The sequence below is a fragment of the Leptodactylus fuscus genome, unplaced genomic scaffold (genome assembly GCF_031893055.1).
Source record: "Leptodactylus fuscus isolate aLepFus1 unplaced genomic scaffold, aLepFus1.hap2 HAP2_SCAFFOLD_291, whole genome shotgun sequence".
Classification (NCBI taxonomy): Eukaryota; Metazoa; Chordata; class Amphibia; order Anura; family Leptodactylidae; genus Leptodactylus; species Leptodactylus fuscus.
The window spans coordinates 58,707-78,094 of record NW_027440314.1 but is presented as its reverse complement, the minus strand read 5'-3'; the positions used below and the strand labels follow the sequence as shown (position 1 = coordinate 78,094).

Below are 19,388 nucleotides of genomic sequence, written 5' to 3'. Positions count from 1 at the left end.
ACCATTTATAGGTTATTCAGCCACACAGCTCACAGTAAAGATACTGTATAAAGTATGTGAACCCCTTGTCCACTGTACTTATGTATGAATAGTGGGGTACAATATAACTGCAGCCTACGCATGGCACCCCCATGTAGCTCTCAGGTTCGTGTGCTCTCATACTCTGCCACGGAGTCCCAAACTATGAAGCCCCCAACAAACATCGCTGTTGGTATTTGGCTCTGTTCACATCACAATTACCAGATGTATTTGGAAGTTTCAGCGACATAAACCTCTGACATCTAATCGCTGATGTATTTCTCAGACTCTTCGGAGATGACTGAGAAGCAGAATGTCGTGTGCACAAGAGAGCGGATACGGGCAGGCTGTCTTCTACCATTTCTATGGAGCCTTAGTAATGTCCAATCACTAATATCAGAGATTATTATCCCAGCAATCCTCAGTGATATCCGCTCTTAACCCTTGATAGGATGCCGCTCAAGAAGCGAAGCTTATAGAAACAAGAAATATTAATATGTTACAAAATATCTACAAGTCATTACTTTATGGCCTGATCTATCAAGTCGGCTTCACAAGAAGCAAGGCTCTTGTCTTCTCCGCTAGGTTCATGGAATATCCACAAGACTTTCCCTCCATGGATTCCCAGACACACTTTGGGGTTTGTCAGAAACCAGCAGATGCCGCATAAAAAATAATCCCTATTATTGGATGAATAATATCTGTGAAGACCTTCAGGCAATTATGGAGAGAAGAATATGTCTTCTCTGTGTAAATTCTCTGATGAATTTCAAGATGATACTGCTCCCCCGTGTGGCCGCTCCCCTGTGTGACTTCTCTGATGATCCTGGAGTTTGGCATGAGTAATAAAGCCTTCTCCACATTCTGAACATGAATATGGCTTCTCTCCTGTGTGGCTTTTCTCATGTGTAACAAGTTTGGATTTTTCTGTAAAACTTTTCCCACATTGTAAACATGAATATGGTTTCTCTCCAGTGTGAGTTCTCTCGTGTGTAACTAGTTTGGATTTTTCTGTAAAGCATTTCCCACATTCTGTACACGAATATGGCTTCTCTCCAGTGTGAATTCTCTCATGTATAACCAGACTTGATTTTAGCCTAAAGCATTTTCCACATTCAGAACATGGGAACAACTTCTCTCCTGTGTGAATGCTCTCATGTGTCTCAAGATATGATTTTAATGTAAAACATTTCCCACATTCTGAGCATGAATATGGCTTCTCCCCCGTGTGACTTCGCTCATGTTTAACAAGACTTGACTTATTTTTAAAACCTTTCCCACACTCTAAACATGAATACGGCTTCTCTCCCGTATGCATTCTTTCATGTTTTACGAGACTTGATTTATTTGTAAAACATTTCCCACATTCTGAACATGAATAAGGCTTCTCTCCTGTGTGAATTCTCTCATGTGTAACAAGACTTGAATTATTTGTAAAGCACTTCCCACATAGTGCACACGAATACGGCTTCTCTCCAGTGTGAATTCTCTCGTGTGTGACAAGACTTGTTTTATTTGTAAAGCACTTCCCACACTCTGAACATGAAAAGGGCTTCTCTCCTGTGTGAATTCTCTTGTGTGTAACAAGATTAGATTTCAGCAAAAAACATTTCCCACATTCTGAACATGAATAAGACTTCTCTCCTGTGTGAATTCTCTTGTGTGTAACCAGATTTGATTTTGAAGTAAAACATTTCCCACATTCTGAACATGAGAAAGGCTTCTCCCCTGTGTGAGTCTTCTCATGCAGAACAAGATCTAATTTATCGGTAGAGCATTTCTCACTTTCTGGCTCCTCTCCTGAGTGAATTCTCTTGTGTGCCACAAGATTTGCGATCAGCATAAAGCATTGTCCACATTCTGTACATGTATATGGTCTCTCTCTTGTGTGAATTCTTTCATGTGTAACCAGACTTGACTTTGACATAAAACATTTTCCACATTCTGAACATGAAAATTGCTTATTTTCTGTGTGAATTTTCTCATGTTTAACAAGACTTGCCTTCCTCGTAAAACATTTCTCACATTCAGAACATTTGAATGGCTTCTCTCCGGTGTGAATTCTCTCGTGTTTAACAAGTTTGGATCTTTCTGGAAAGCACTTTCCACATACTGAACATGAAAATGGCTTCACCCCTGTGTGGATTCTCTTATGTATAAAAAGATTTGATTTATGAGTAAAGCATTTCCCACACTCAGAGCATGTGAATGGCTTCTCTCCGGTGTGAATTCTTCCATGGCTAACAAGTTGGGATTTATTTGTGAAGCATTTCCCACACTCTGAACATGAATGCGGCCTCTCTCTGGTGTAAATGATTTTCTGTGTATACAGGTCTGAGACTTCCATATACTGTTTTCCAAATTCCCCATACTGAAGCAGTGGTTGCTCAGAGGGTTCCTCATGATTGGGGGGATTATATGATGGATCTGTACTGTCACCTCCTACATGTACATTACTGAAGTCTTCTCCTGACCAGCTCGCCATGATATCTTCTTCTTCTTCTTCTTCTTCTTCTTTACAATTTATCGATGTCATGAAGTTTTCTTCTGTTAGGAATAAAAAAGGATTTCATAAATCTTTTTCTTAAAACCACAAATAAAATAAAACATATAAGAATTGTATTAGTCGGGAATCGCACCTGCAGGTCTTGATGCAGTTTCAGCAAAGTATTTTGTGCTTTTCCCTTTTTATTCCAAATCCACTTCTGGCTTTGCCTTAAAAATTCCACAAAACATTTATAAACTGCTCCTTGAAGAGTTGGGGAGTCAGAGGCTGCCGTACAGGCATTTACCCCAAGGGCTGGATACAGGGAGACAATTTACCAATTAGTCTATTTTTGGGTATGTGGATGGAGACCGGAGTACGTAGAGGTAATCCCACTAAGACAGGCAGGACATACAAACATCATGCAAATGGTGCCCTTGGTCAAATTGGAACTCAGGACCCAGTGGTGCAAGACAACAGTACTAACCACTAAGCCACCAAAAGCTGCCTGTGGGAGTCCAGTCTTATACAGTAAAGCATGTGATGTAGGGGGAGGGGCTGCTCCTTCAATCTTAACCCCTTCAGGACCAGCCTAAAAGTGCCTTAAGGACCAGGCCTCATTTTTCAAAGCTGCCTTGTGTCACATTATATGGCAATAACTTCGAGATGCTAGAACTTACACAAGTGATTTTGAGATTTTTTTTCCTGACACATTGTACTTCATGTTAGTGGAAAACACTAAGTAATATTTTTGTGTTTATTTATTAAAAAAAAAAGGCAATTTGATGAAAATTTGGAAAAAAAAATAAAAATCGGTATTTTCAAAATGTGAAATGCTCTGGCTCATATTAACCAAAACCACGGATAACTATGATCTCCTGGATCTCGGCTTTATATCGGATCATCTTTAAGTCGTTCTTTATTTTATTTAAGACGTTACAAGGCTTACAAGTGCGATTTTCTAGACTTACAAGAAAATTCTCCAAAATCATTTTTAGGGGCCCCTTCAGTTCTGACAGAGACTATAAAGGCCTATATATTAGAAACCCCCATAAATTGTCCCATTTTCGCTCCTGTAGTGTCTCAGCCTCTCTGTACCTGTGTCTGCCTGTTACGTCCCTCGCACTGTGTCCCTGTCTCTCTGTACCTGTGTCTTCCTGTTACGTCCCTCGCACTGTGTCCCTGTCTCTCTGTACCTGTGTCTTCCTGTTACGTCCCTCGCACTGTGTCCCTGTCTCTCTGTACCTGTGTCTTCCTGTTACGTCCCTCGCACTGTGTCCCTGTCTCTCTGTACCTGTGTCTGCCTGTTACTTCCCTCGCACTGTGTTCCTGTGGTTGTCTCTGCCTCTCTGTACCTGTGTCTGCCTGTTACGTCCCTCGCACTGTGTTTCTGTGGCTGTCTCTGCCCCTCTGTACCTGTGTCTGACTGTTACGTCCCTCGCACTGTGTTCCTGTAGTGTCTCTGCCCCTCTGTACCTGTGTCTGCCTGTTACGTCCCTCGCACTGTGTTCCTGTGGTTGTCTCTGCCTCTCTGTACCTGTGTCTGCCTGTTACGTCCCTCACACTGTCCCTGTAGTGTCCCTGTCTCTCTGTACCTGTGTCTGCCTGTTACGTCCCTCGCACTGTGTTCCTGTGGTTGTCTCTGCCTCTCTGTACCTGTGTCTGCCTGTTACGTCCCTCGCACTGTGTTTCTGTGGTTGTCTCTGCCCCTCTGTACCTGTGTATGCCTGTTACGTCCCTCGCACTGTGTTCCTGTGGTTGTCTCTGCCTCTCTGTACCTGTGTCTGCTTGTTATGTCCCTCGCACTGTGTTCCTGTGGTTATCTCTGCCTCTCTGTACCTGTGTCTGCCTGTTACGTCCCTCGCACTGTGTTCCTGTGGTTGTTTCTGCCTCTCTGTACCTGTGTCTTCCTGTTACGTCCCTCGCACTGTGTTCCTGTGGTTGTCTCTGCCTCTCTGTACCTGTGTCTTCCTGTTACGTCCCTCGCACTGTGTTCCTGTGGTTGTCTCTGCCTCTCTGTACCTGTGTCTGCCTGTTACGTCCCTCGCACTGTGTTCCTGTGGTTGTCTCTGCCTCTCTGTACCTGTGTCTGCCTGTTACGTCCCTCGCACTGTGTTCCTGTAGTGTCTCTGCCTCTCTGTACCTGTGTCTGCCTGTTACGTCCCTCGCACTGTGTTCCTGTGGTTGTCTCTGCCTCTCTGTACCTGTGTCTGCCTGTTACGTCCCTCGCACTGTGTTTCTGTGGTTGTCTCTGCCCCTCTGTACCTGTGTATGCCTGTTACGTCCCTCGCACTGTGTTCCTGTGGTTGTCTCTGCCTCTCTGTACCTGTGTCTGCTTGTTATGTCCCTCGCACTGTGTTCCTGTGGTTATCTCTGCCTCTCTGTACCTGTGTCTGCCTGTTACGTCCCTCGCACTGTGTTCCTGTGGTTGTCTCTGCCTCTCTGTACCTGTGTCTGCCTGTTACGTCCCTCGCACTGTGTTCCTGTGGTTGTTTCTGCCTCTCTGTACCTGTGTCTTCCTGTTACGTCCCTCGCACTGTGTTCCTGTGGTTGTCTCTGCCTCTCTGTACCTGTGTCTGCCTGTTACGTCCCTCGCACTGTGTTCCTGTGGTTGTCTCTGCCTCTCTGTACCTGTGTCTGCCTGTTACGTCCCTCGCACTGTGTTCCTGTGGTTGTCTCAGCCTCTCTGTACCTGTGTATGCCTGTTACGTCCTTCGCACTGTGTTCCTGTGGTTGTCTCTGCCTCTCTGTACCTATGTCTGCCTGTTACGTCCCTCGCACTGTTTCTGTGGTTGTCTCTGCCTCTCTGTACCTGTGTCTGCCTGTTACTTCCCTCGCACTGTGTTCCTGTGGTTGTCTCTGCCTCTCTGTACCTATGTCTGCCTGTTACGTCCCTCGCACTGTGTTCCTGTGGTTGTCTCAGCCTCTCTGTACCTGTGTCTGCCTGTTACGTCCCTCACACTGTCCCTGTAGTGTCCCTGTCTCTCTGTACCTGTGTCTGCCTGTTACGTCCCTCGCACTGTGTTCCTGTGGTTGTCTCTGCCTCTCTGTACCTGTGTCTGCCTGTTACGTCCCTCGCACTGTGTTTCTGTGGTTGTCTCTGCCCCTCTGTACCTGTGTCTGCCTGTTACGTCCCTCGCACTGTGTTCCTGTGGTTGTCTCTGCCCCTCTGTACCTGTGTCTGCCTGTTACGTCCCTCGCACTGTGTTCCTGTGGTTGTCTCTGCCTCTCTGTACCTGTGTCTGCCTGTTACGTCCCTCGCACTGTGTTCCTGTGGTTGTCTCTGCCTCTCTGTACCTGTGTCTTCCTGTTACGTCCCTCGCACTGTGTTCCTGTGATTGTCTCTGCCCCTCTGTACCTGTGTCTGCCTGTTACTTCCCTCGCACTGTGTTCCTGTAGTGTCTCTGCCTCTCTGTACCTGTGTCTGCCTGTTACGTCCCTCGCACTGTGTTCCTGTGGTTGTCTCTGCCTCTCTGTACCTGTGTCTGCCTGTTACTTCCCTCGCACTGTGTTCCTGTAGTGTCTCTGCCTCTCTGTACCTGTGTCTGCCTGTTACGTCCCTCGCACTGTGTTCCTGTGGCTGTCTCTGCCTCTCTGTACCTGTGTCTGCCTGTTACGTCCCTCGCACTGTGTTCCTGTGGCTGTCTCTGCCTCTCTGTACCTGTGTCTGCCTGTTACGTCCCTCGCACTGTGTTCCTGTGGTTGTCTCTGCCTCTCTGTACCTGTGTCTGCCTGTTACGTCCCTCGCACTGTGTTCCTGTGGTTGTCTCTGCCTCTCTGTACCTGTGTCTGCCTGTTACGTCCCTCGCACTGTGTTTCTGTGGTTGTCTCTGCCCCTCTGTACCTGTGTATGCCTGTTACGTCCCTCGCACTGTGTTCCTGTGGTTGTCTCTGCCTCTCTGTACCTGTGTCTGCTTGTTATGTCCCTCGCACTGTGTTCCTGTGGTTATCTCTGCCTCTCTGTACCTGTGTCTGCCTGTTACGTCCCTCGCACTGTGTTCCTGTGGTTGTTTCTGCCTCTCTGTACCTGTGTCTTCCTGTTACGTCCCTCGCACTGTGTTCCTGTGGTTGTCTCTGCCTCTCTGTACCTGTGTCTGCCTGTTACGTCCCTCGCACTGTGTTCCTGTGGTTGTCTCTGCCTCTCTGTACCTGTGTCTGCCTGTTACGTCCCTCGCACTGTGTTCCTGTGGTTGTCTCAGCCTCTCTGTACCTGTGTATGCCTGTTACGTCCTTCGCACTGTGTTCCTGTGGTTGTCTCTGCCTCTCTGTACCTATGTCTGCCTGTTACGTCCCTCGCACTGTTTCTGTGGTTGTCTCTGCCTCTCTGTACCTGTGTCTGCCTGTTACTTCCCTCGCACTGTGTTCCTGTGGTTGTCTCTGCCTCTCTGTACCTATGTCTGCCTGTTACGTCCCTCGCACTGTGTTCCTGTGGTTGTCTCAGCCTCTCTGTACCTGTGTCTGCCTGTTACGTCCCTCACACTGTCCCTGTAGTGTCCCTGTCTCTCTGTACCTGTGTCTGCCTGTTACGTCCCTCGCACTGTGTTCCTGTGGTTGTCTCTGCCTCTCTGTACCTGTGTCTGCCTGTTACGTCCCTCGCACTGTGTTCCTGTGGTTGTCTCTGCCTCTCTGTACCTGTGTCTGCCTGTTACGTCCCTCGCACTGTGTTTCTGTGGTTGTCTCTGCCCCTCTGTACCTGTGTCTGCCTGTTACGTCCCTCGCACTGTGTTCCTGTGGTTGTCTCTGCCCCTCTGTACCTGTGTCTGCCTGTTACGTCCCTCGCACTGTGTTCCTGTGGTTGTCTCTGCCTCTCTGTACCTGTGTCTGCCTGTTACGTCCCTCGCACTGTGTTCCTGTGGTTGTCTCTGCCTCTCTGTACCTGTGTCTTCCTGTTACGTCCCTCGCACTGTGTTCCTGTGATTGTCTCTGCCCCTCTGTACCTGTGTCTGCCTGTTACTTCCCTCGCACTGTGTTCCTGTAGTGTCTCTGCCTCTCTGTACCTGTGTCTGCCTGTTACGTCCCTCGCACTGTGTTCCTGTGGTTGTCTCTGCCTCTCTGTACCTGTGTCTGCCTGTTACTTCCCTCGCACTGTGTTCCTGTAGTGTCTCTGCCTCTCTGTACCTGTGTCTGCCTGTTACGTCCCTCGCACTGTGTTCCTGTGGCTGTCTCTGCCTCTCTGTACCTGTGTCTGCCTGTTACGTCCCTCGCACTGTGTTCCTGTGGTTGTCTCTGCCTCTCTGTACCTGTGTCTGCCTGTTACGTCCCTCGCACTGTGTTCCTGTGGTTGTCTCTGCCTCTCTGTACCTGTGTCTTCCTGTTACGTCCCTCGCACTGTGTTCCTGTGATTGTCTCTGCCCCTCTGTACCTGTGTCTGCCTGTTACTTCCCTCGCACTGTGTTCCTGTAGTGTCTCTGCCTCTCTGTACCTGTGTCTGCCTGTTACGTCCCTCGCACTGTGTTCCTGTGGTTGTCTCTGCCTCTCTGTACCTGTGTCTGCCTGTTACGTCCCTCGCACTGTGTTCCTGTGGTTGTCTCTGCCCCTCTGTACCTGTGTCTGCCTGTTACGTCCCTCACACTGTGTCCCTGTCTCTCTGTACCTGTGTCTTCCTGTTACGTCCCTCGCACTGTGTCCCTGTCTCTCTGTACCTGTGTCTGCCTGTTACGTCCCTCGCACTGTGTTCCTGTGGTTGTCTCTGCCCCTCTGTACCTGTGTCTGCCTGTTACGTCCCTCGCACTGTGTTCCTGTGGTTGTCTCTGCCTCTCTGTACCTGTGTCTGCCTGTTACGTCCCTCGCACTGTGTTCCTGTGGTTGTCTCTGCCCCTCTGTACCTGTGTCTGCTTGTTACGTCCCTCGCACTGTGTTCTTGTGGTTGTCTCTGCCTCTCTGTACCTGTGACTGCCTGTTACGTCCCTCGCACTGTGTTCCTGTGGTTGTCTCTGCCTCTCTGTACCTGTGTCTGCCTGTTACGTCCCTCACACTGTGTCCCTGTCTCTCTGTACCTGTGTCTTCCTGTTACGTCCCTCGCACTGTGTCCCTGTCTCTCTGTACCTGTGTCTTCCTGTTACGTCCCTCGCACTGTGTTCCTGTGGTTGTCTCTGCCTCTCTGTACCTGTGTCTGCCTGTTACGTCCCTCGCACTGTGTTCCTGTAGTGTCTCTGCCCCTCTGTACCTGTGTCTTCCTGTTACGTCCCTCGCACTGTGTTCCTGTGGTTGTCTCTGCCTCTCTGTACCTGTGTCTGCCTGTTACGTCCCTCGCACTGTGTTCCTGTGGTTGTCTCTGCCTCTCTGTACCTGTGTCTGCCTGTTACGTCCCTCGCACTGTGTTCCTGTGGTTGTCTCTGCCTCTCTGTACCTGTGTCTTCCTGTTACGTCCCTCGCACTGTGTTCCTGTGGTTGTCTCAGCCTCTCTGTACCTGTGTATGCCTGTTACGTCCTTCGCACTGTGTTCCTGTGGTTGTCTCTGCCTCTCTGTACCTATGTCTGCCTGTTACGTCCCTCGCACTGTGTTTCTGTGGTTGTCTCTGCCTCTCTGTACCTGTGTCTGCCTGTTACTTCCCTCGCACTGTGTTCCTGTGGTTGTCTCTGCCTCTCTGTACCTATGTCTGCCTGTTACGTCCCTCGCACTGTGTTCCTGTGGTTGTCTCAGCCTCTCTGTACCTGTGTCTGCCTGTTACGTCCCTCGCACTGTGTTCCTGTGGTTGTCTCTGCCTCTCTGTACCTGTGTCTGCCTGTTACGTCCCTCGCACTGTGTTCCTGTGGTTGTCTCTGCCTCTCTGTACCTGTGTCTGCCTGTTACGTCCCTCACACTGTCCCTGTAGTGTCCCTGTCTCTCTGTACCTGTGTCTGCCTGTTACGTCCCTCGCACTGTGTTCCTGTGGTTGTCTCTGCCTCTCTGTACCTGTGTCTGCCTGTTACGTCCCTCGCACTGTGTTTCTGTGGTTGTCTCTGCCCCTCTGTACCTGTGTATGCCTGTTACGTCCCTCGCACTGTGTTCCTGTGGTTGTCTCTGCCTCTCTGTACCTGTGTCTGCTTGTTATGTCCCTCGCACTGTGTTCCTGTGGTTATCTCTGCCTCTCTGTACCTGTGTCTGCCTGTTACGTCCCTCGCACTGTGTTCCTGTGGTTGTCTCTGCCTCTCTGTACCTGTGTCTGCCTGTTACATCCCTCGCACTGTGTTCCTGTGGTTGTCTCTGCCTCTCTGTACCTGTGTCTGCCTGTTACGTCCCTCGCACTGTGTTCCTGTGGTTGTCTCTGCCTCTCTGTACCTGTGTCTGCCTGTTACGTCCCTCGCACTGTGTTCCTGTGGTTGTCTCTGCCACTCTGTACCTGTGTCTGCCTGTTACGTCCCTCGCACTGTGTTCCTGTGGTTGTCTCTGCCTCTCTGTACCTGTGTCTGCCTGTTACGTCCCTCGCACTGTGTTCCTGTGGTTGTCTCTGCCTTTCTGTACCTGTGTCTGCCTGTTACGTCCCTCGCACTGTGTTCCTGTGGTTGTCTCTGCCTCTCTGTACCTGTGTCTGCCTGTTACGTCCCTCGCACTGTGTTCCTGTGGTTGTCTCTGCCTCTCTGTACCTGTGTCTGCCTGTTACGTCCCTCGCACTGTGTTCCTGTGGTTGTCTCTGCCCCTCTGTACCTGTGTCTGCCTGTTACGTCCCTCACACTGTGTCCCTGTCTCTCTGTACCTGTGTCTGCCTGTTACGTCCCTCGCACTGTGTTCTTGTGGTTGTCTCTGCCTCTCTGTACCTGTGACTGCCTGTTACGTCCCTTGCACTGTGTTCCTGTGGTTGTCTCTGCCTCTCTGTACCTGTGTCTGCCTGTTACGTCCCTCGCACTGTGTTCCTGTGGTTGTCTCTGCCTCTCTGTACCTGTGTCTGCCTGTTACGTCCCTCGCACTGTGTTCCTGTGGTTGTCTCTGCCTCTCTGTACCTGTGTCTGCCTGTTACGTCCCTCGCACTGTGTTCCTGTGGCTGTCTCTGCCCCTCTGTACCTGTGTCTACCTGTTACGTCCCTCGCACTGTGTTCCTGTGGTTATCTCTGCCTCTCTGTACCTGTGTCTGCCTGTTACGTCCCTCGCACTGTGTTCCTGTGGTTGTCTCTGCCTCTCTGTACCTGTGTCTGCCTGTTACGTCCCTCGCACTGTGTTCCTGTGGTTGTCTCTGCCTCTCTGTACCTGTGTCTGCCTGTTACGTCCCTCGCACTGTGTTCCTGTGATTGTCTCTGCCCCTCTGTACCTGTGTCTGCCTGTTACGTCCCTCGCACTGTGTTCCTGTGATTGTCTCTGCCTCTCTGTACCTGTGTCTGCCTGTTACGTCCCTCGCACTGTGTTTCTGTGGTTGTCTCTGCCCCTCTGTACCTGTGTATGCCTGTTACGTCCTTCGCACTGTGTTCCTGTGATTGTCTCTGCCCCTCTGTACCTGTGTCTGCCTGTTACGTCCCTCGCACTGTGTTCCTGTGGTTGTCTCTGCCTCTCTGTACCTGTGTCTTCCTGTTACGTCCCTCGCACTGTGTTCCTGTGGTTGTCTCTGCCCCTCTGTACCTGTGTATGCCTGTTACGTCCCTCGCACTGTGTTCCTGTGGTTGTCTCAGCCTCTCTGTACCTGTGTCTGCCTGATACGTCCCTCGCACTGTGTTCCTGTGGTTGTCTCTGCCTCTCTGTACCTGTGTCTGCCTGTTACATCCCTCGCACTGTGTTCCTGTGGTTGTCTCTGCCTCTCTGTACCTGTGTCTGCCTGTTACGTCCCTCGCACTGTGTTCCTGTGGTTATCTCTGCCTCTCTGTACCTGTGTCTGCCTGTTACGTCCCTCACACTGTCCCTGTAGTGTCCCTGTCTCTCTGTACCTGTGACTGCCTGTTACGTCCCTCACACTGTCCCTGTAGTGTCCCTGTCTCTCTGTACCTGTGACTGCCTGTTACGTCCCTCGCACTGTGTTCCTGTGGTTGTCTCTGCCTCTCTGTACCTGTGTCTGCCTGTTACGTCCCTCACACTGTCCCTGTAGTGTCCCTGTCTCTCTGTACCTGTGACTGCCTGTTACGTCCCTCGCACTGTGCTCCTGTGGTTGTCTCTGCCTCTCTGTACCTGTGTCTGCTTGTTACGTCCCTCGCACTGTGTTCCTGTGGTTGTCTCTGCCTCTCTGTACCTGTGTCTGCCTGTTACGTCCCTCGCACTGTGTCCCTGTGGTTGTCTCTGCCTCTCTGTACCTGTGTCTGCCTGTTACGTCCCTCACACTGTGTTCCTGTGGTTGTCTCTGCCTCTCTGTACCTGTGTCTGCCTGTTACGTCCCTCGCACTGTGTCCCTGTGGTTGTCTCTGCCTCTCTGTACCTGTGTCTGCCTGTTACGTCCCTCGCACTGTGTTCCTGTGGTTATCTCTGCCTCTCTGTACCTGTGTCTGCCTGTTACGTCCCTCGCACTGTGTTCCTGTGATTGTCTCAGCCTCTCTGTACCTGTGTCTGCCTGTTACGTCCCTCGCACTGTGTTCCTGTAGTGTCTCTGCCTCTCTGTACCTGTGTCTTCCTGTTACGTCCCTCGCACTGTGTTCCTGTGGTTGTCTCTGCCTCTCTGTACCTGTGTCTTCCTGTTACGTCCCTCGCACTGTGTTCCTGTGGTTGTCTCTGCCCCTCTGTACCTGTGTCTGCTTGTTATGTCCCTCGCACTGTGTTCCTGTGGTTGTCTCTGTCTCTCTGTACCTGTGACTGCCTGTTACGTCCCTCGCACTGTGTTCCTGTGGTTGTCTCTGCCTCTCTGTACCTGTGTCTGCCTGTTACGTCCCTCGCACTGTGTTCCTGTGGTTGTCTCTGCCTCTCTGTACCTGTGTCTGCCTGTTACGTCCCTCGCACTGTGTTCCTGTGGTTGTCTCTGCCTCTCTGTACCTGTGTCTGCTTGTTATGTCCCTCGCACTGTGTTCCTGTGATTGTCTCTGCCCCTCTGTACCTGTGTCTGCCTGTTACGTCCCTCGCACTGTGTTCCTGTGGTTATCTCTGCCTCTCTGTACCTGTGTCTGCCTGTTACGTCCCTCGCACTGTGTTCCTGTGGTTGTCTCTGCCTCTCTGTACCTGTGTCTTCCTGTTACGTCCCTCGCACTGTGTTCCTGTGGTTGTCTCTGCCTCTCTGTACCTGTGTCTGCTTGTTATGTCCCTCGCACTGTGTTCCTGTGGTTGTCTCTGCCTCTCTGTACCTGTGTCTGCTTGTTACGTCCCTCGCACTGTGTTCCTGTGGTTGTCTCTGCCCCTCTGTACCTGTGTCTGCCTGTTACGTCCCTCGCACTGTGTTCCTGTAGTGTCTCTGCCTCTCTGTACCTGTGTCTTCCTGTTACGTCCCTCGCACTGTGTTCCTGTGGTTGTCTCAGCCTCTCTGTACCTGTGTCTGCCTGTTACGTCCCTCGCACTGTGTTCCTGTGGTTGTCTCTGCCTCTCTGTACCTGTGTCTGCTTGTTACGTCCCTCGCACTGTGTTCCTGTGGTTGTCTCTGCCCCTCTGTACCTGTGTCTGCCTGTTACGTCCCTCGCACTGTGTTCCTGTGGTTGTCTCTGCCTCTCTGTACCTGTGTCTTCCTGTTACGTCCTTCGCACTGTGTCCCTGTGGTTGTCTCTGCCTTTCTGTACCTGTGTCTGCCTGTTACGTCCCTCGCACTGTGTTCCTGTGGTTGTCTCTGCCTCTCTGTACCTGTGTCTGCTTGCTATGTCCCTCGCACTGTGTTCCTGTGATTGTCTCTGCCCCTCTGTACCTGTGTCTTCCTGTTACGTCCCTCGCACTGTGTTCCTGTGGTTGTCTCAGCCTCTCTGTACCTGTGTATGCCTGTTACGTCCTTCGCACTGTGTTCCTGTGATTGTTTCTGCCCCTCTGTACCTGTGTCTGCCTGTTACGTCCCTCGCACTGTGTTCCTGTGGTTGTCTCTGCCTCTCTGTACCTGTGTCTGCCTGTTACGTCCCTCGCACTGTGTTCCTGTGGTTGTCTCAGCCTCTCTGTACCTGTGTCTGCCTGTTACATCCTTCGCACTGTGTTCCTGTGATTGTCTCTGCCTCTCTGTACCTGTGTCTGCCTGTTACGTCCCTCACACTGTGTTCCTGTGGTTGTCTCTGCCCCTCTGTACCTGTGTCTGCTTGTTACGTCCCTCGCACTGTGTTCCTGTGGTTGTCTCTGCCTCTCTGTACCTGTGACTGCCTGTTACGTCCCTCGCACTGTGTTCCTGTGGTTGTCTCTGCCTCTCTGTACCTGTGTCTGCCTGTTACGTCCCTCGCACTGTGTTCCTGTGGTTGTCTCTGCCCCTCTGTACCTGTGTATGCCTGTTACGTCCCTCGCACTGTGTTCCTGTGGTTGTCTCTGCCTCTCTGTACCTGTGTCTGCCTGTTACGTCCCTCGCACTGTGTTCCTGTAGTGTCTCTGCCTCTCTGTACCTGTGTCTGCCTGTTACGTCCCTCGCACTGTGTTCCTGTGGTTGTCTCTGCCTCTCTGTACCTGTGTCTGCCTGTTACGTCCCTCGCACTGTGTTCCTGTGGTTGTCTCTGCCTTTCTGTACCTGTGTCTGCCTGTTACGTCCCTCACACTGTGTTCCTGTGGTTGTCTCTGCCTTTCTGTACCTGTGTCTGCCTGTTACATCCCTCGCACTGTGTTCCTGTGGTTGTCTCTGCCTCTCTGTACCTGTGTCTGCCTGTTACATCCCTCGCACTGTGTTCCTGTGGTTGTCTCTGCCTCTCTGTACCTGTGTCTGCCTGTTACATCCCTCGCACTGTGTTCCTGTGGTTGTCTCTGCCCCTCTGTACCTGTGTCTGCTTGTTACGTCCCTCGCACTGTGTTCCTGTGGTTGTCTCTGCCTCTCTGTACCTGTGTCTGCCTGTTACATCCCTCGCACTGTGTTCCTGTGATTGTCTCTGCCCCTCTGTACCTGTGTCTGCTTGTTACGTCCCTCGCACTGTGTTCCTGTGGTTGTCTCTGCCTCTCTGTACCTGTGTCTGCCTGTTACGTCCCTCGCACTGTGTCCCTGTCTCTCTGTACCTGTGTCTGCTTGTTACGTCCCTCGCACTGTGTTCCTGTGGTTGTCTCTGCCCCTCTGTACCTGTGTCTCCCTGTTACGTCCCTCGCACTGTGTTCCTGTGGTTGTCTCTGCCTCTCTGTACCTGTGTCTGCCTGTTACGTCCCTCGCACTGTGTTCCTGTGATTGTCTCTGCCCCTCTGTACCTGTGTCTTCCTGTTACGTCCCTCGCACTGTGTTCCTGTGGTTGTCTCAGCCTCTCTGTACCTGTGTATGCCTGTTACGTCCTTCGCACTGTGTTCCTGTGATTGTTTCTGCCCCTCTGTACCTGTGTCTGCCTGTTACGTCCCTCGCACTGTGTTCCTGTGGTTGTCTCTGCCTCTCTGTACCTGTGTCTGCCTGTTACGTCCCTCGCACTGTGTTCCTGTGGTTGTCTCTGCCCCTCTGTACCTGTGTCTGCCTGTTACGTCCCTCGAACTGTGTTCCTGTGGTTGTCTCTGCCTCTCTGTACCTGTGTCTGCCTGTTACGTCCCTCGCACTGTGTTCCTGTGGTTGTCTCTGCCCCTCTGTACCTGTGTCTGCCTGTTACGTCCCTCGCACTGTGTTCCTGTGGTTGTCTCTGCCTCTCTGTACCTGTGTCTGCCTGTTACGTCCCTCGCACTGTGTTCCTGTGGTTGTCTCTGCCCCTCTGTACCTGTGTCTGCCTGTTACGTCCCTCGCACTGTGTTCCTGTGGTTGTCTCTGCCTCTCTGTACCTGTGTCTGCCTGTTACGTCCCTCACACTGTGTTCCTGTGGTTGTCTCTGCCTCTCTGTACCTGTGACTGCCTGTTACGTCCCTCGCACTGTGTTCCTGTGGCTGTCTCTGCCTCTCTGTACCTGTGACTGCCTGTTACGTCCCTCGCACTGTGTTCCTGTGGTTGTCTCTGCCTCTCTGTACCTGTGTCTGCCTGTTACGTCCCTCACACTGTGTCCCTGTCTCTCTGTACCTGTGTCTGCCTGTTACGTCCCTCGCACTGTGTTCCTGTGGTTGTCTCTGCCTCTCTGTACCTGTGACTGCCTGTTACGTCCCTCGCACTGTGTTCCTGTGGCTGTCTCTGCCTCTCTGTACCTGTGTCTGCCTGTTACGTCCCTCGCACTGTGTTCCTGTGGTTATCTCTGCCTCTCTGTACCTGTGTCTGCCTGTTACGTCCCTCGCACTGTGTTCCTGTGATTGTCTCAGCCTCTCTGTACCTGTGTCTGCCTGTTACGTCCCTCGCACTGTGTTCCTGTGGTTATCTCTGCCCCTCTGTACCTGTGTATGCCTGTTACGTCCCTCGCACTGTGTTCCTGTGGTTGTCTCTGCCTCTCTGTACCTGTGTCTGCCTGTTACGTCCCTCGCACTGTGTTCCTGTGGTTGTCTCTGCCTCTCTGTACCTGTGTCTGCCTGTTACGTCCCTCGCACTGTGTTCCTGTGGTTATCTCTGCCTCTCTGTACCTGTGTCTGCCTGTTACGTCCCTCGCACTGTGTTCCTGTGGTTATCTCTGCCTCTCTGTACCTGTGTCTGCCTGTTACGTCCCTCGCACTGTGTTCCTGTGGTTGTCTCTGCCCCTCTGTACCTGTGTCTGCCTGTTACGTCCCTCGCACTGTGTTCCTGTGATTGTCTCTGCCCCTCTGTACCTGTGTCTGCCTGTTACGTCCCTCGCACTGTGTTCCTGTAGTGTCTCTGCCTCTCTGTACCTGTGTCTGCCTGTTACATCCCTCGCACTGTGTTCCTGTGGTTGTTTCTGCCCCTCTGTACCTGTGTCTGCCTGTTACGTCCCTCGCACTGTGTTCCTGTGGTTGTCTCTGCCCCTCTGTACCTGTGTCTGCCTGTTACGTCCCTCGCACTGTGTTCCTGTGATTGTCTCTGCCCCTCTGTACCTGTGTCTGCCTGTTACGTCCCTCGCACTGTGTTCCTGTAGTGTCTCTGCCTCTCTGTACCTGTGTCTGCCTGTTACATCCCTCGCACTGTGTTCCTGTGGTTGTTTCTGCCCCTCTGTACCTGTGTCTGCCTGTTACGTCCCTCGCACTGTGTTCCTGTGGTTGTCTCTGCCTCTCTGTACCTGTGACTGCCTGTTACGTCCCTCGCACTGTGTTCCTGTGGTTGTCTCTGCCTCTCTGTACCTGTGTCTGCCTGTTACGTCCCTCGCACTGTGTTCCTGTGGTTGTCTCTGCCTCTCTGTACCTGTGACTGCCTGTTACGTCCCTCGCACTGTGTTCCTGTGGTTGTCTCTGCCTCTCTGTACCTGTGTCTGCCTGTTACGTCCTTCGCACTGTGTTCCTGTGATTGTCTCTGCCTCTCTGTACCTGTGTCTGCCTGTTACGTCCCTCACACTGTGTTCCTGTGGTTGTCTCTGCCTCTCTGTACCTGTGTCTGCCTGTTACGTCCCTCGCACTGTGTTCCTGTGGTTGTCTCTGCCTCTCTGTACCTGTGTCTGCCTGTTACGTCCTTCGCACTGTGTTCCTGTGATTGTCTCTGCCTCTCTGTACCTGTGTCTGCCTGTTACGTCCCTCACACTGTGTTCCTGTGGTTGTCTCTGCCTCTCTGTACCTGTGTCTGCCTGTTACGTCCCTCGCACTGTGTTCCTGTGGTTGTCTCTGCCTCTCTGTACCTATGTCTGCCTGTTACGTCCCTCACACTGTGTCCCTGTGGTTGTCTCTGCCTCACTGTACCTGTGTCTGCTTGTTATGTCCCTCGCACTGTGTTCCTGTGATTGTCTCTGCCCCTCTGTACCTGTGTCTTCCTGTTACGTCCCTCGCACTGTGTTCCTGTGGTTGTCTCAGCCTCTCTGTACCTGTGTATGCCTGTTACGTCCTTCGCACTGTGTTCCTGTGATTGTTTCTGCCCCTCTGTACCTGTGTCTGCCTGTTACGTCCCTCGCACTGTGTTCCTGTGGTTGTCTCTGCCTCTCTGTACCTGTGTCTGCCTGTTACGTCCCTCGCACTGTGTTCCTGTGGTTGTCTCAGCCTCTCTGTACCTGTGTCTGCCTGTTACATCCTTCGCACTGTGTTCCTGTGATTGTCTCTGCCTCTCTGTACCTGTGTCTGCCTGTTACGTCCCTCACACTGTGTTCCTGTGGTTGTCTCTGCCCCTCTGTACCTGTGTCTGCTTGTTACGTCCCTCGCACTGTGTTCCTGTGGTTGTCTCAGCCTCTCTGTACCTGTGTCTGCCTGTTACGTCCCTCACACTGTGTTCCTGTGGTTGTCTCTGCCCCTCTGTACCTGTGTCTGCCTGTTACGTCCCTCGCACTGTGTTCCTGTGGTTGTCTCTGCCTCTCTGTACCTGTGTCTGCCTGTTACGTCCCTCGAACTGTGTTCCTGTGGTTTTCTCTGCCTCTCTGTACCTGTGACTGCCTGTTACGTCCCTCGCACTGTGTTCCTGTGGCTGTCTCTGCCTCTCTGTACCTGTGACTGCCTGTTACGTCCCTCGCACTGTGTTCCTGTGGTTGTCTCTGCCTCTCTGTACCTGTGTCTGCCTGTTACGTCCCTCACACTGTGTCCCTGTCTCTCTGTACCTGTGTCTGCCTGTTACGTCCCTCGCACTGTGTTCCTGTGGTTGTCTCTGCCTCTCTGTACCTGTGTCTCCCTGTTACGTCCCTCGCACTGTGTTCCTGTGGTTATCTCTGCCTCTCTGTACCTGTGTCTGCCTGTTACGTCCCTCGCACTGTGTTCCTGTGATTGTCTCAGCCTCTCTGTACCTGTGTCTGCCTGTTACGTCCCTCGCACTGTGTTCCTGTGGTTGTCTCTGCCTCTCTGTACCTGTGTCTGCCTGTTACGTCCCTCGCACTGTGTTCCTGTGGTTATCTCTGCCCCTCTGTACCTGTGTATGCCTGTTACGTCCCTCGCACTGTGTTCCTGTGGTTGTCTCTGCCTCTCTGTACCTGTGTCTGCCTGTTACGTCCCTCGCACTGTGTTCCTGTGGTTGTCTCTGCCTCTCTGTACCTGTGTCTGCCTGTTACGTCCCTCGCACTGTGTTCCTGTGGTTATCTCTGCCTCTCTGTACCTGTGTCTGCCTGTTACGTCCCTCGCACTGTGTTCCTGTGGTTATCTCTGCCTCTCTGTACCTGTGTCTGCCTGTTACGTCCCTCGCACTGTGTTCCTGTGGTTGTCTCTGCCCCTCTGTACCTGTGTCTGCCTGTTACGTCCCTCGCACTGTGTTCCTGTGATTGTCTCTGCCCCTCTGTACCTGTGTCTGCCTGTTACGTCCCTCGCACTGTGTTCCTGTAGTGTCTCTGCCTCTCTGTACCTGTGTCTGCCTGTTACATCCCTCGCACTGTGTTCCTGTGGTTGTTTCTGCCCCTCTGTACCTGTGTCTGCCTGTTACGTCCCTCGCACTGTGTTCCTGTGGTTGTCTCTGCCTCTCTGTACCTGTGACTGCCTGTTACGTCCCTCGCACTGTGTTCCTGTGGTTGTCTCTGCCTCTCTGTACCTGTGTCTGCCTGTTACGTCCTTCGCACTGTGTTCCTGTGATTGTCTCTGCCTCTCTGTACCTGTGTCTGCCTGTTACGTCCCTCACACTGTGTTCCTGTGGTTGTCTCTGCCTCTCTGTACCTGTGTCTGCCTGTTACGTCCCTCGCACTGTGTTCCTGTGGTTGTCTCAGCCTCTCTGTACCTGTGTCTGCCTGTTACATCCCTCGCACTGTGTTCCTGTGGTTGTCTCTGCCTCTCTGTACCTGTGTCTGCCTGTTACGTCCCTCACACTGTGTCCCTGTGGTTGTCTCTGCCTCTCTGTACCTGTGTCTGCCTGTTACTTCCCTCGCACTGTGTTCCTGTGGTTGTCTCTGCCTCTCTGTACCTGTGTCTGCCTGTTACGTCCCTCGCACTGTGTTCCTGTGGTTGTCTCTGCCTCTCTGTACCTGTGTCTTCCTGTTACGTCCCTCGCACTGTGTTCCTGTGGTTGTCTCA

At 52.1% G+C, this 19,388-nt stretch overlaps 1 protein-coding gene across 2 annotated transcripts in view; it reads right to left on the bottom strand.

Annotated features, from left to right (window-relative positions):
- Positions 1 to 207: 207 nt before the first annotated feature.
- LOC142187886 (uncharacterized) overlaps positions 208 to 19,388 on the bottom strand; it is a 63,481-nt gene continuing 44,300 nt past the window's right edge. For both annotated transcript variants that reach the window (XM_075261695.1, XM_075261696.1), the window contains one exon: positions 208 to 2,565. In XM_075261695.1, the coding sequence (XP_075117796.1) occupies positions 788 to 2,565 (1,778 nt within the window). In that variant the 3' untranslated portion in view covers positions 208 to 787. The remainder of the gene's footprint in view (positions 2,566 to 19,388) is intronic.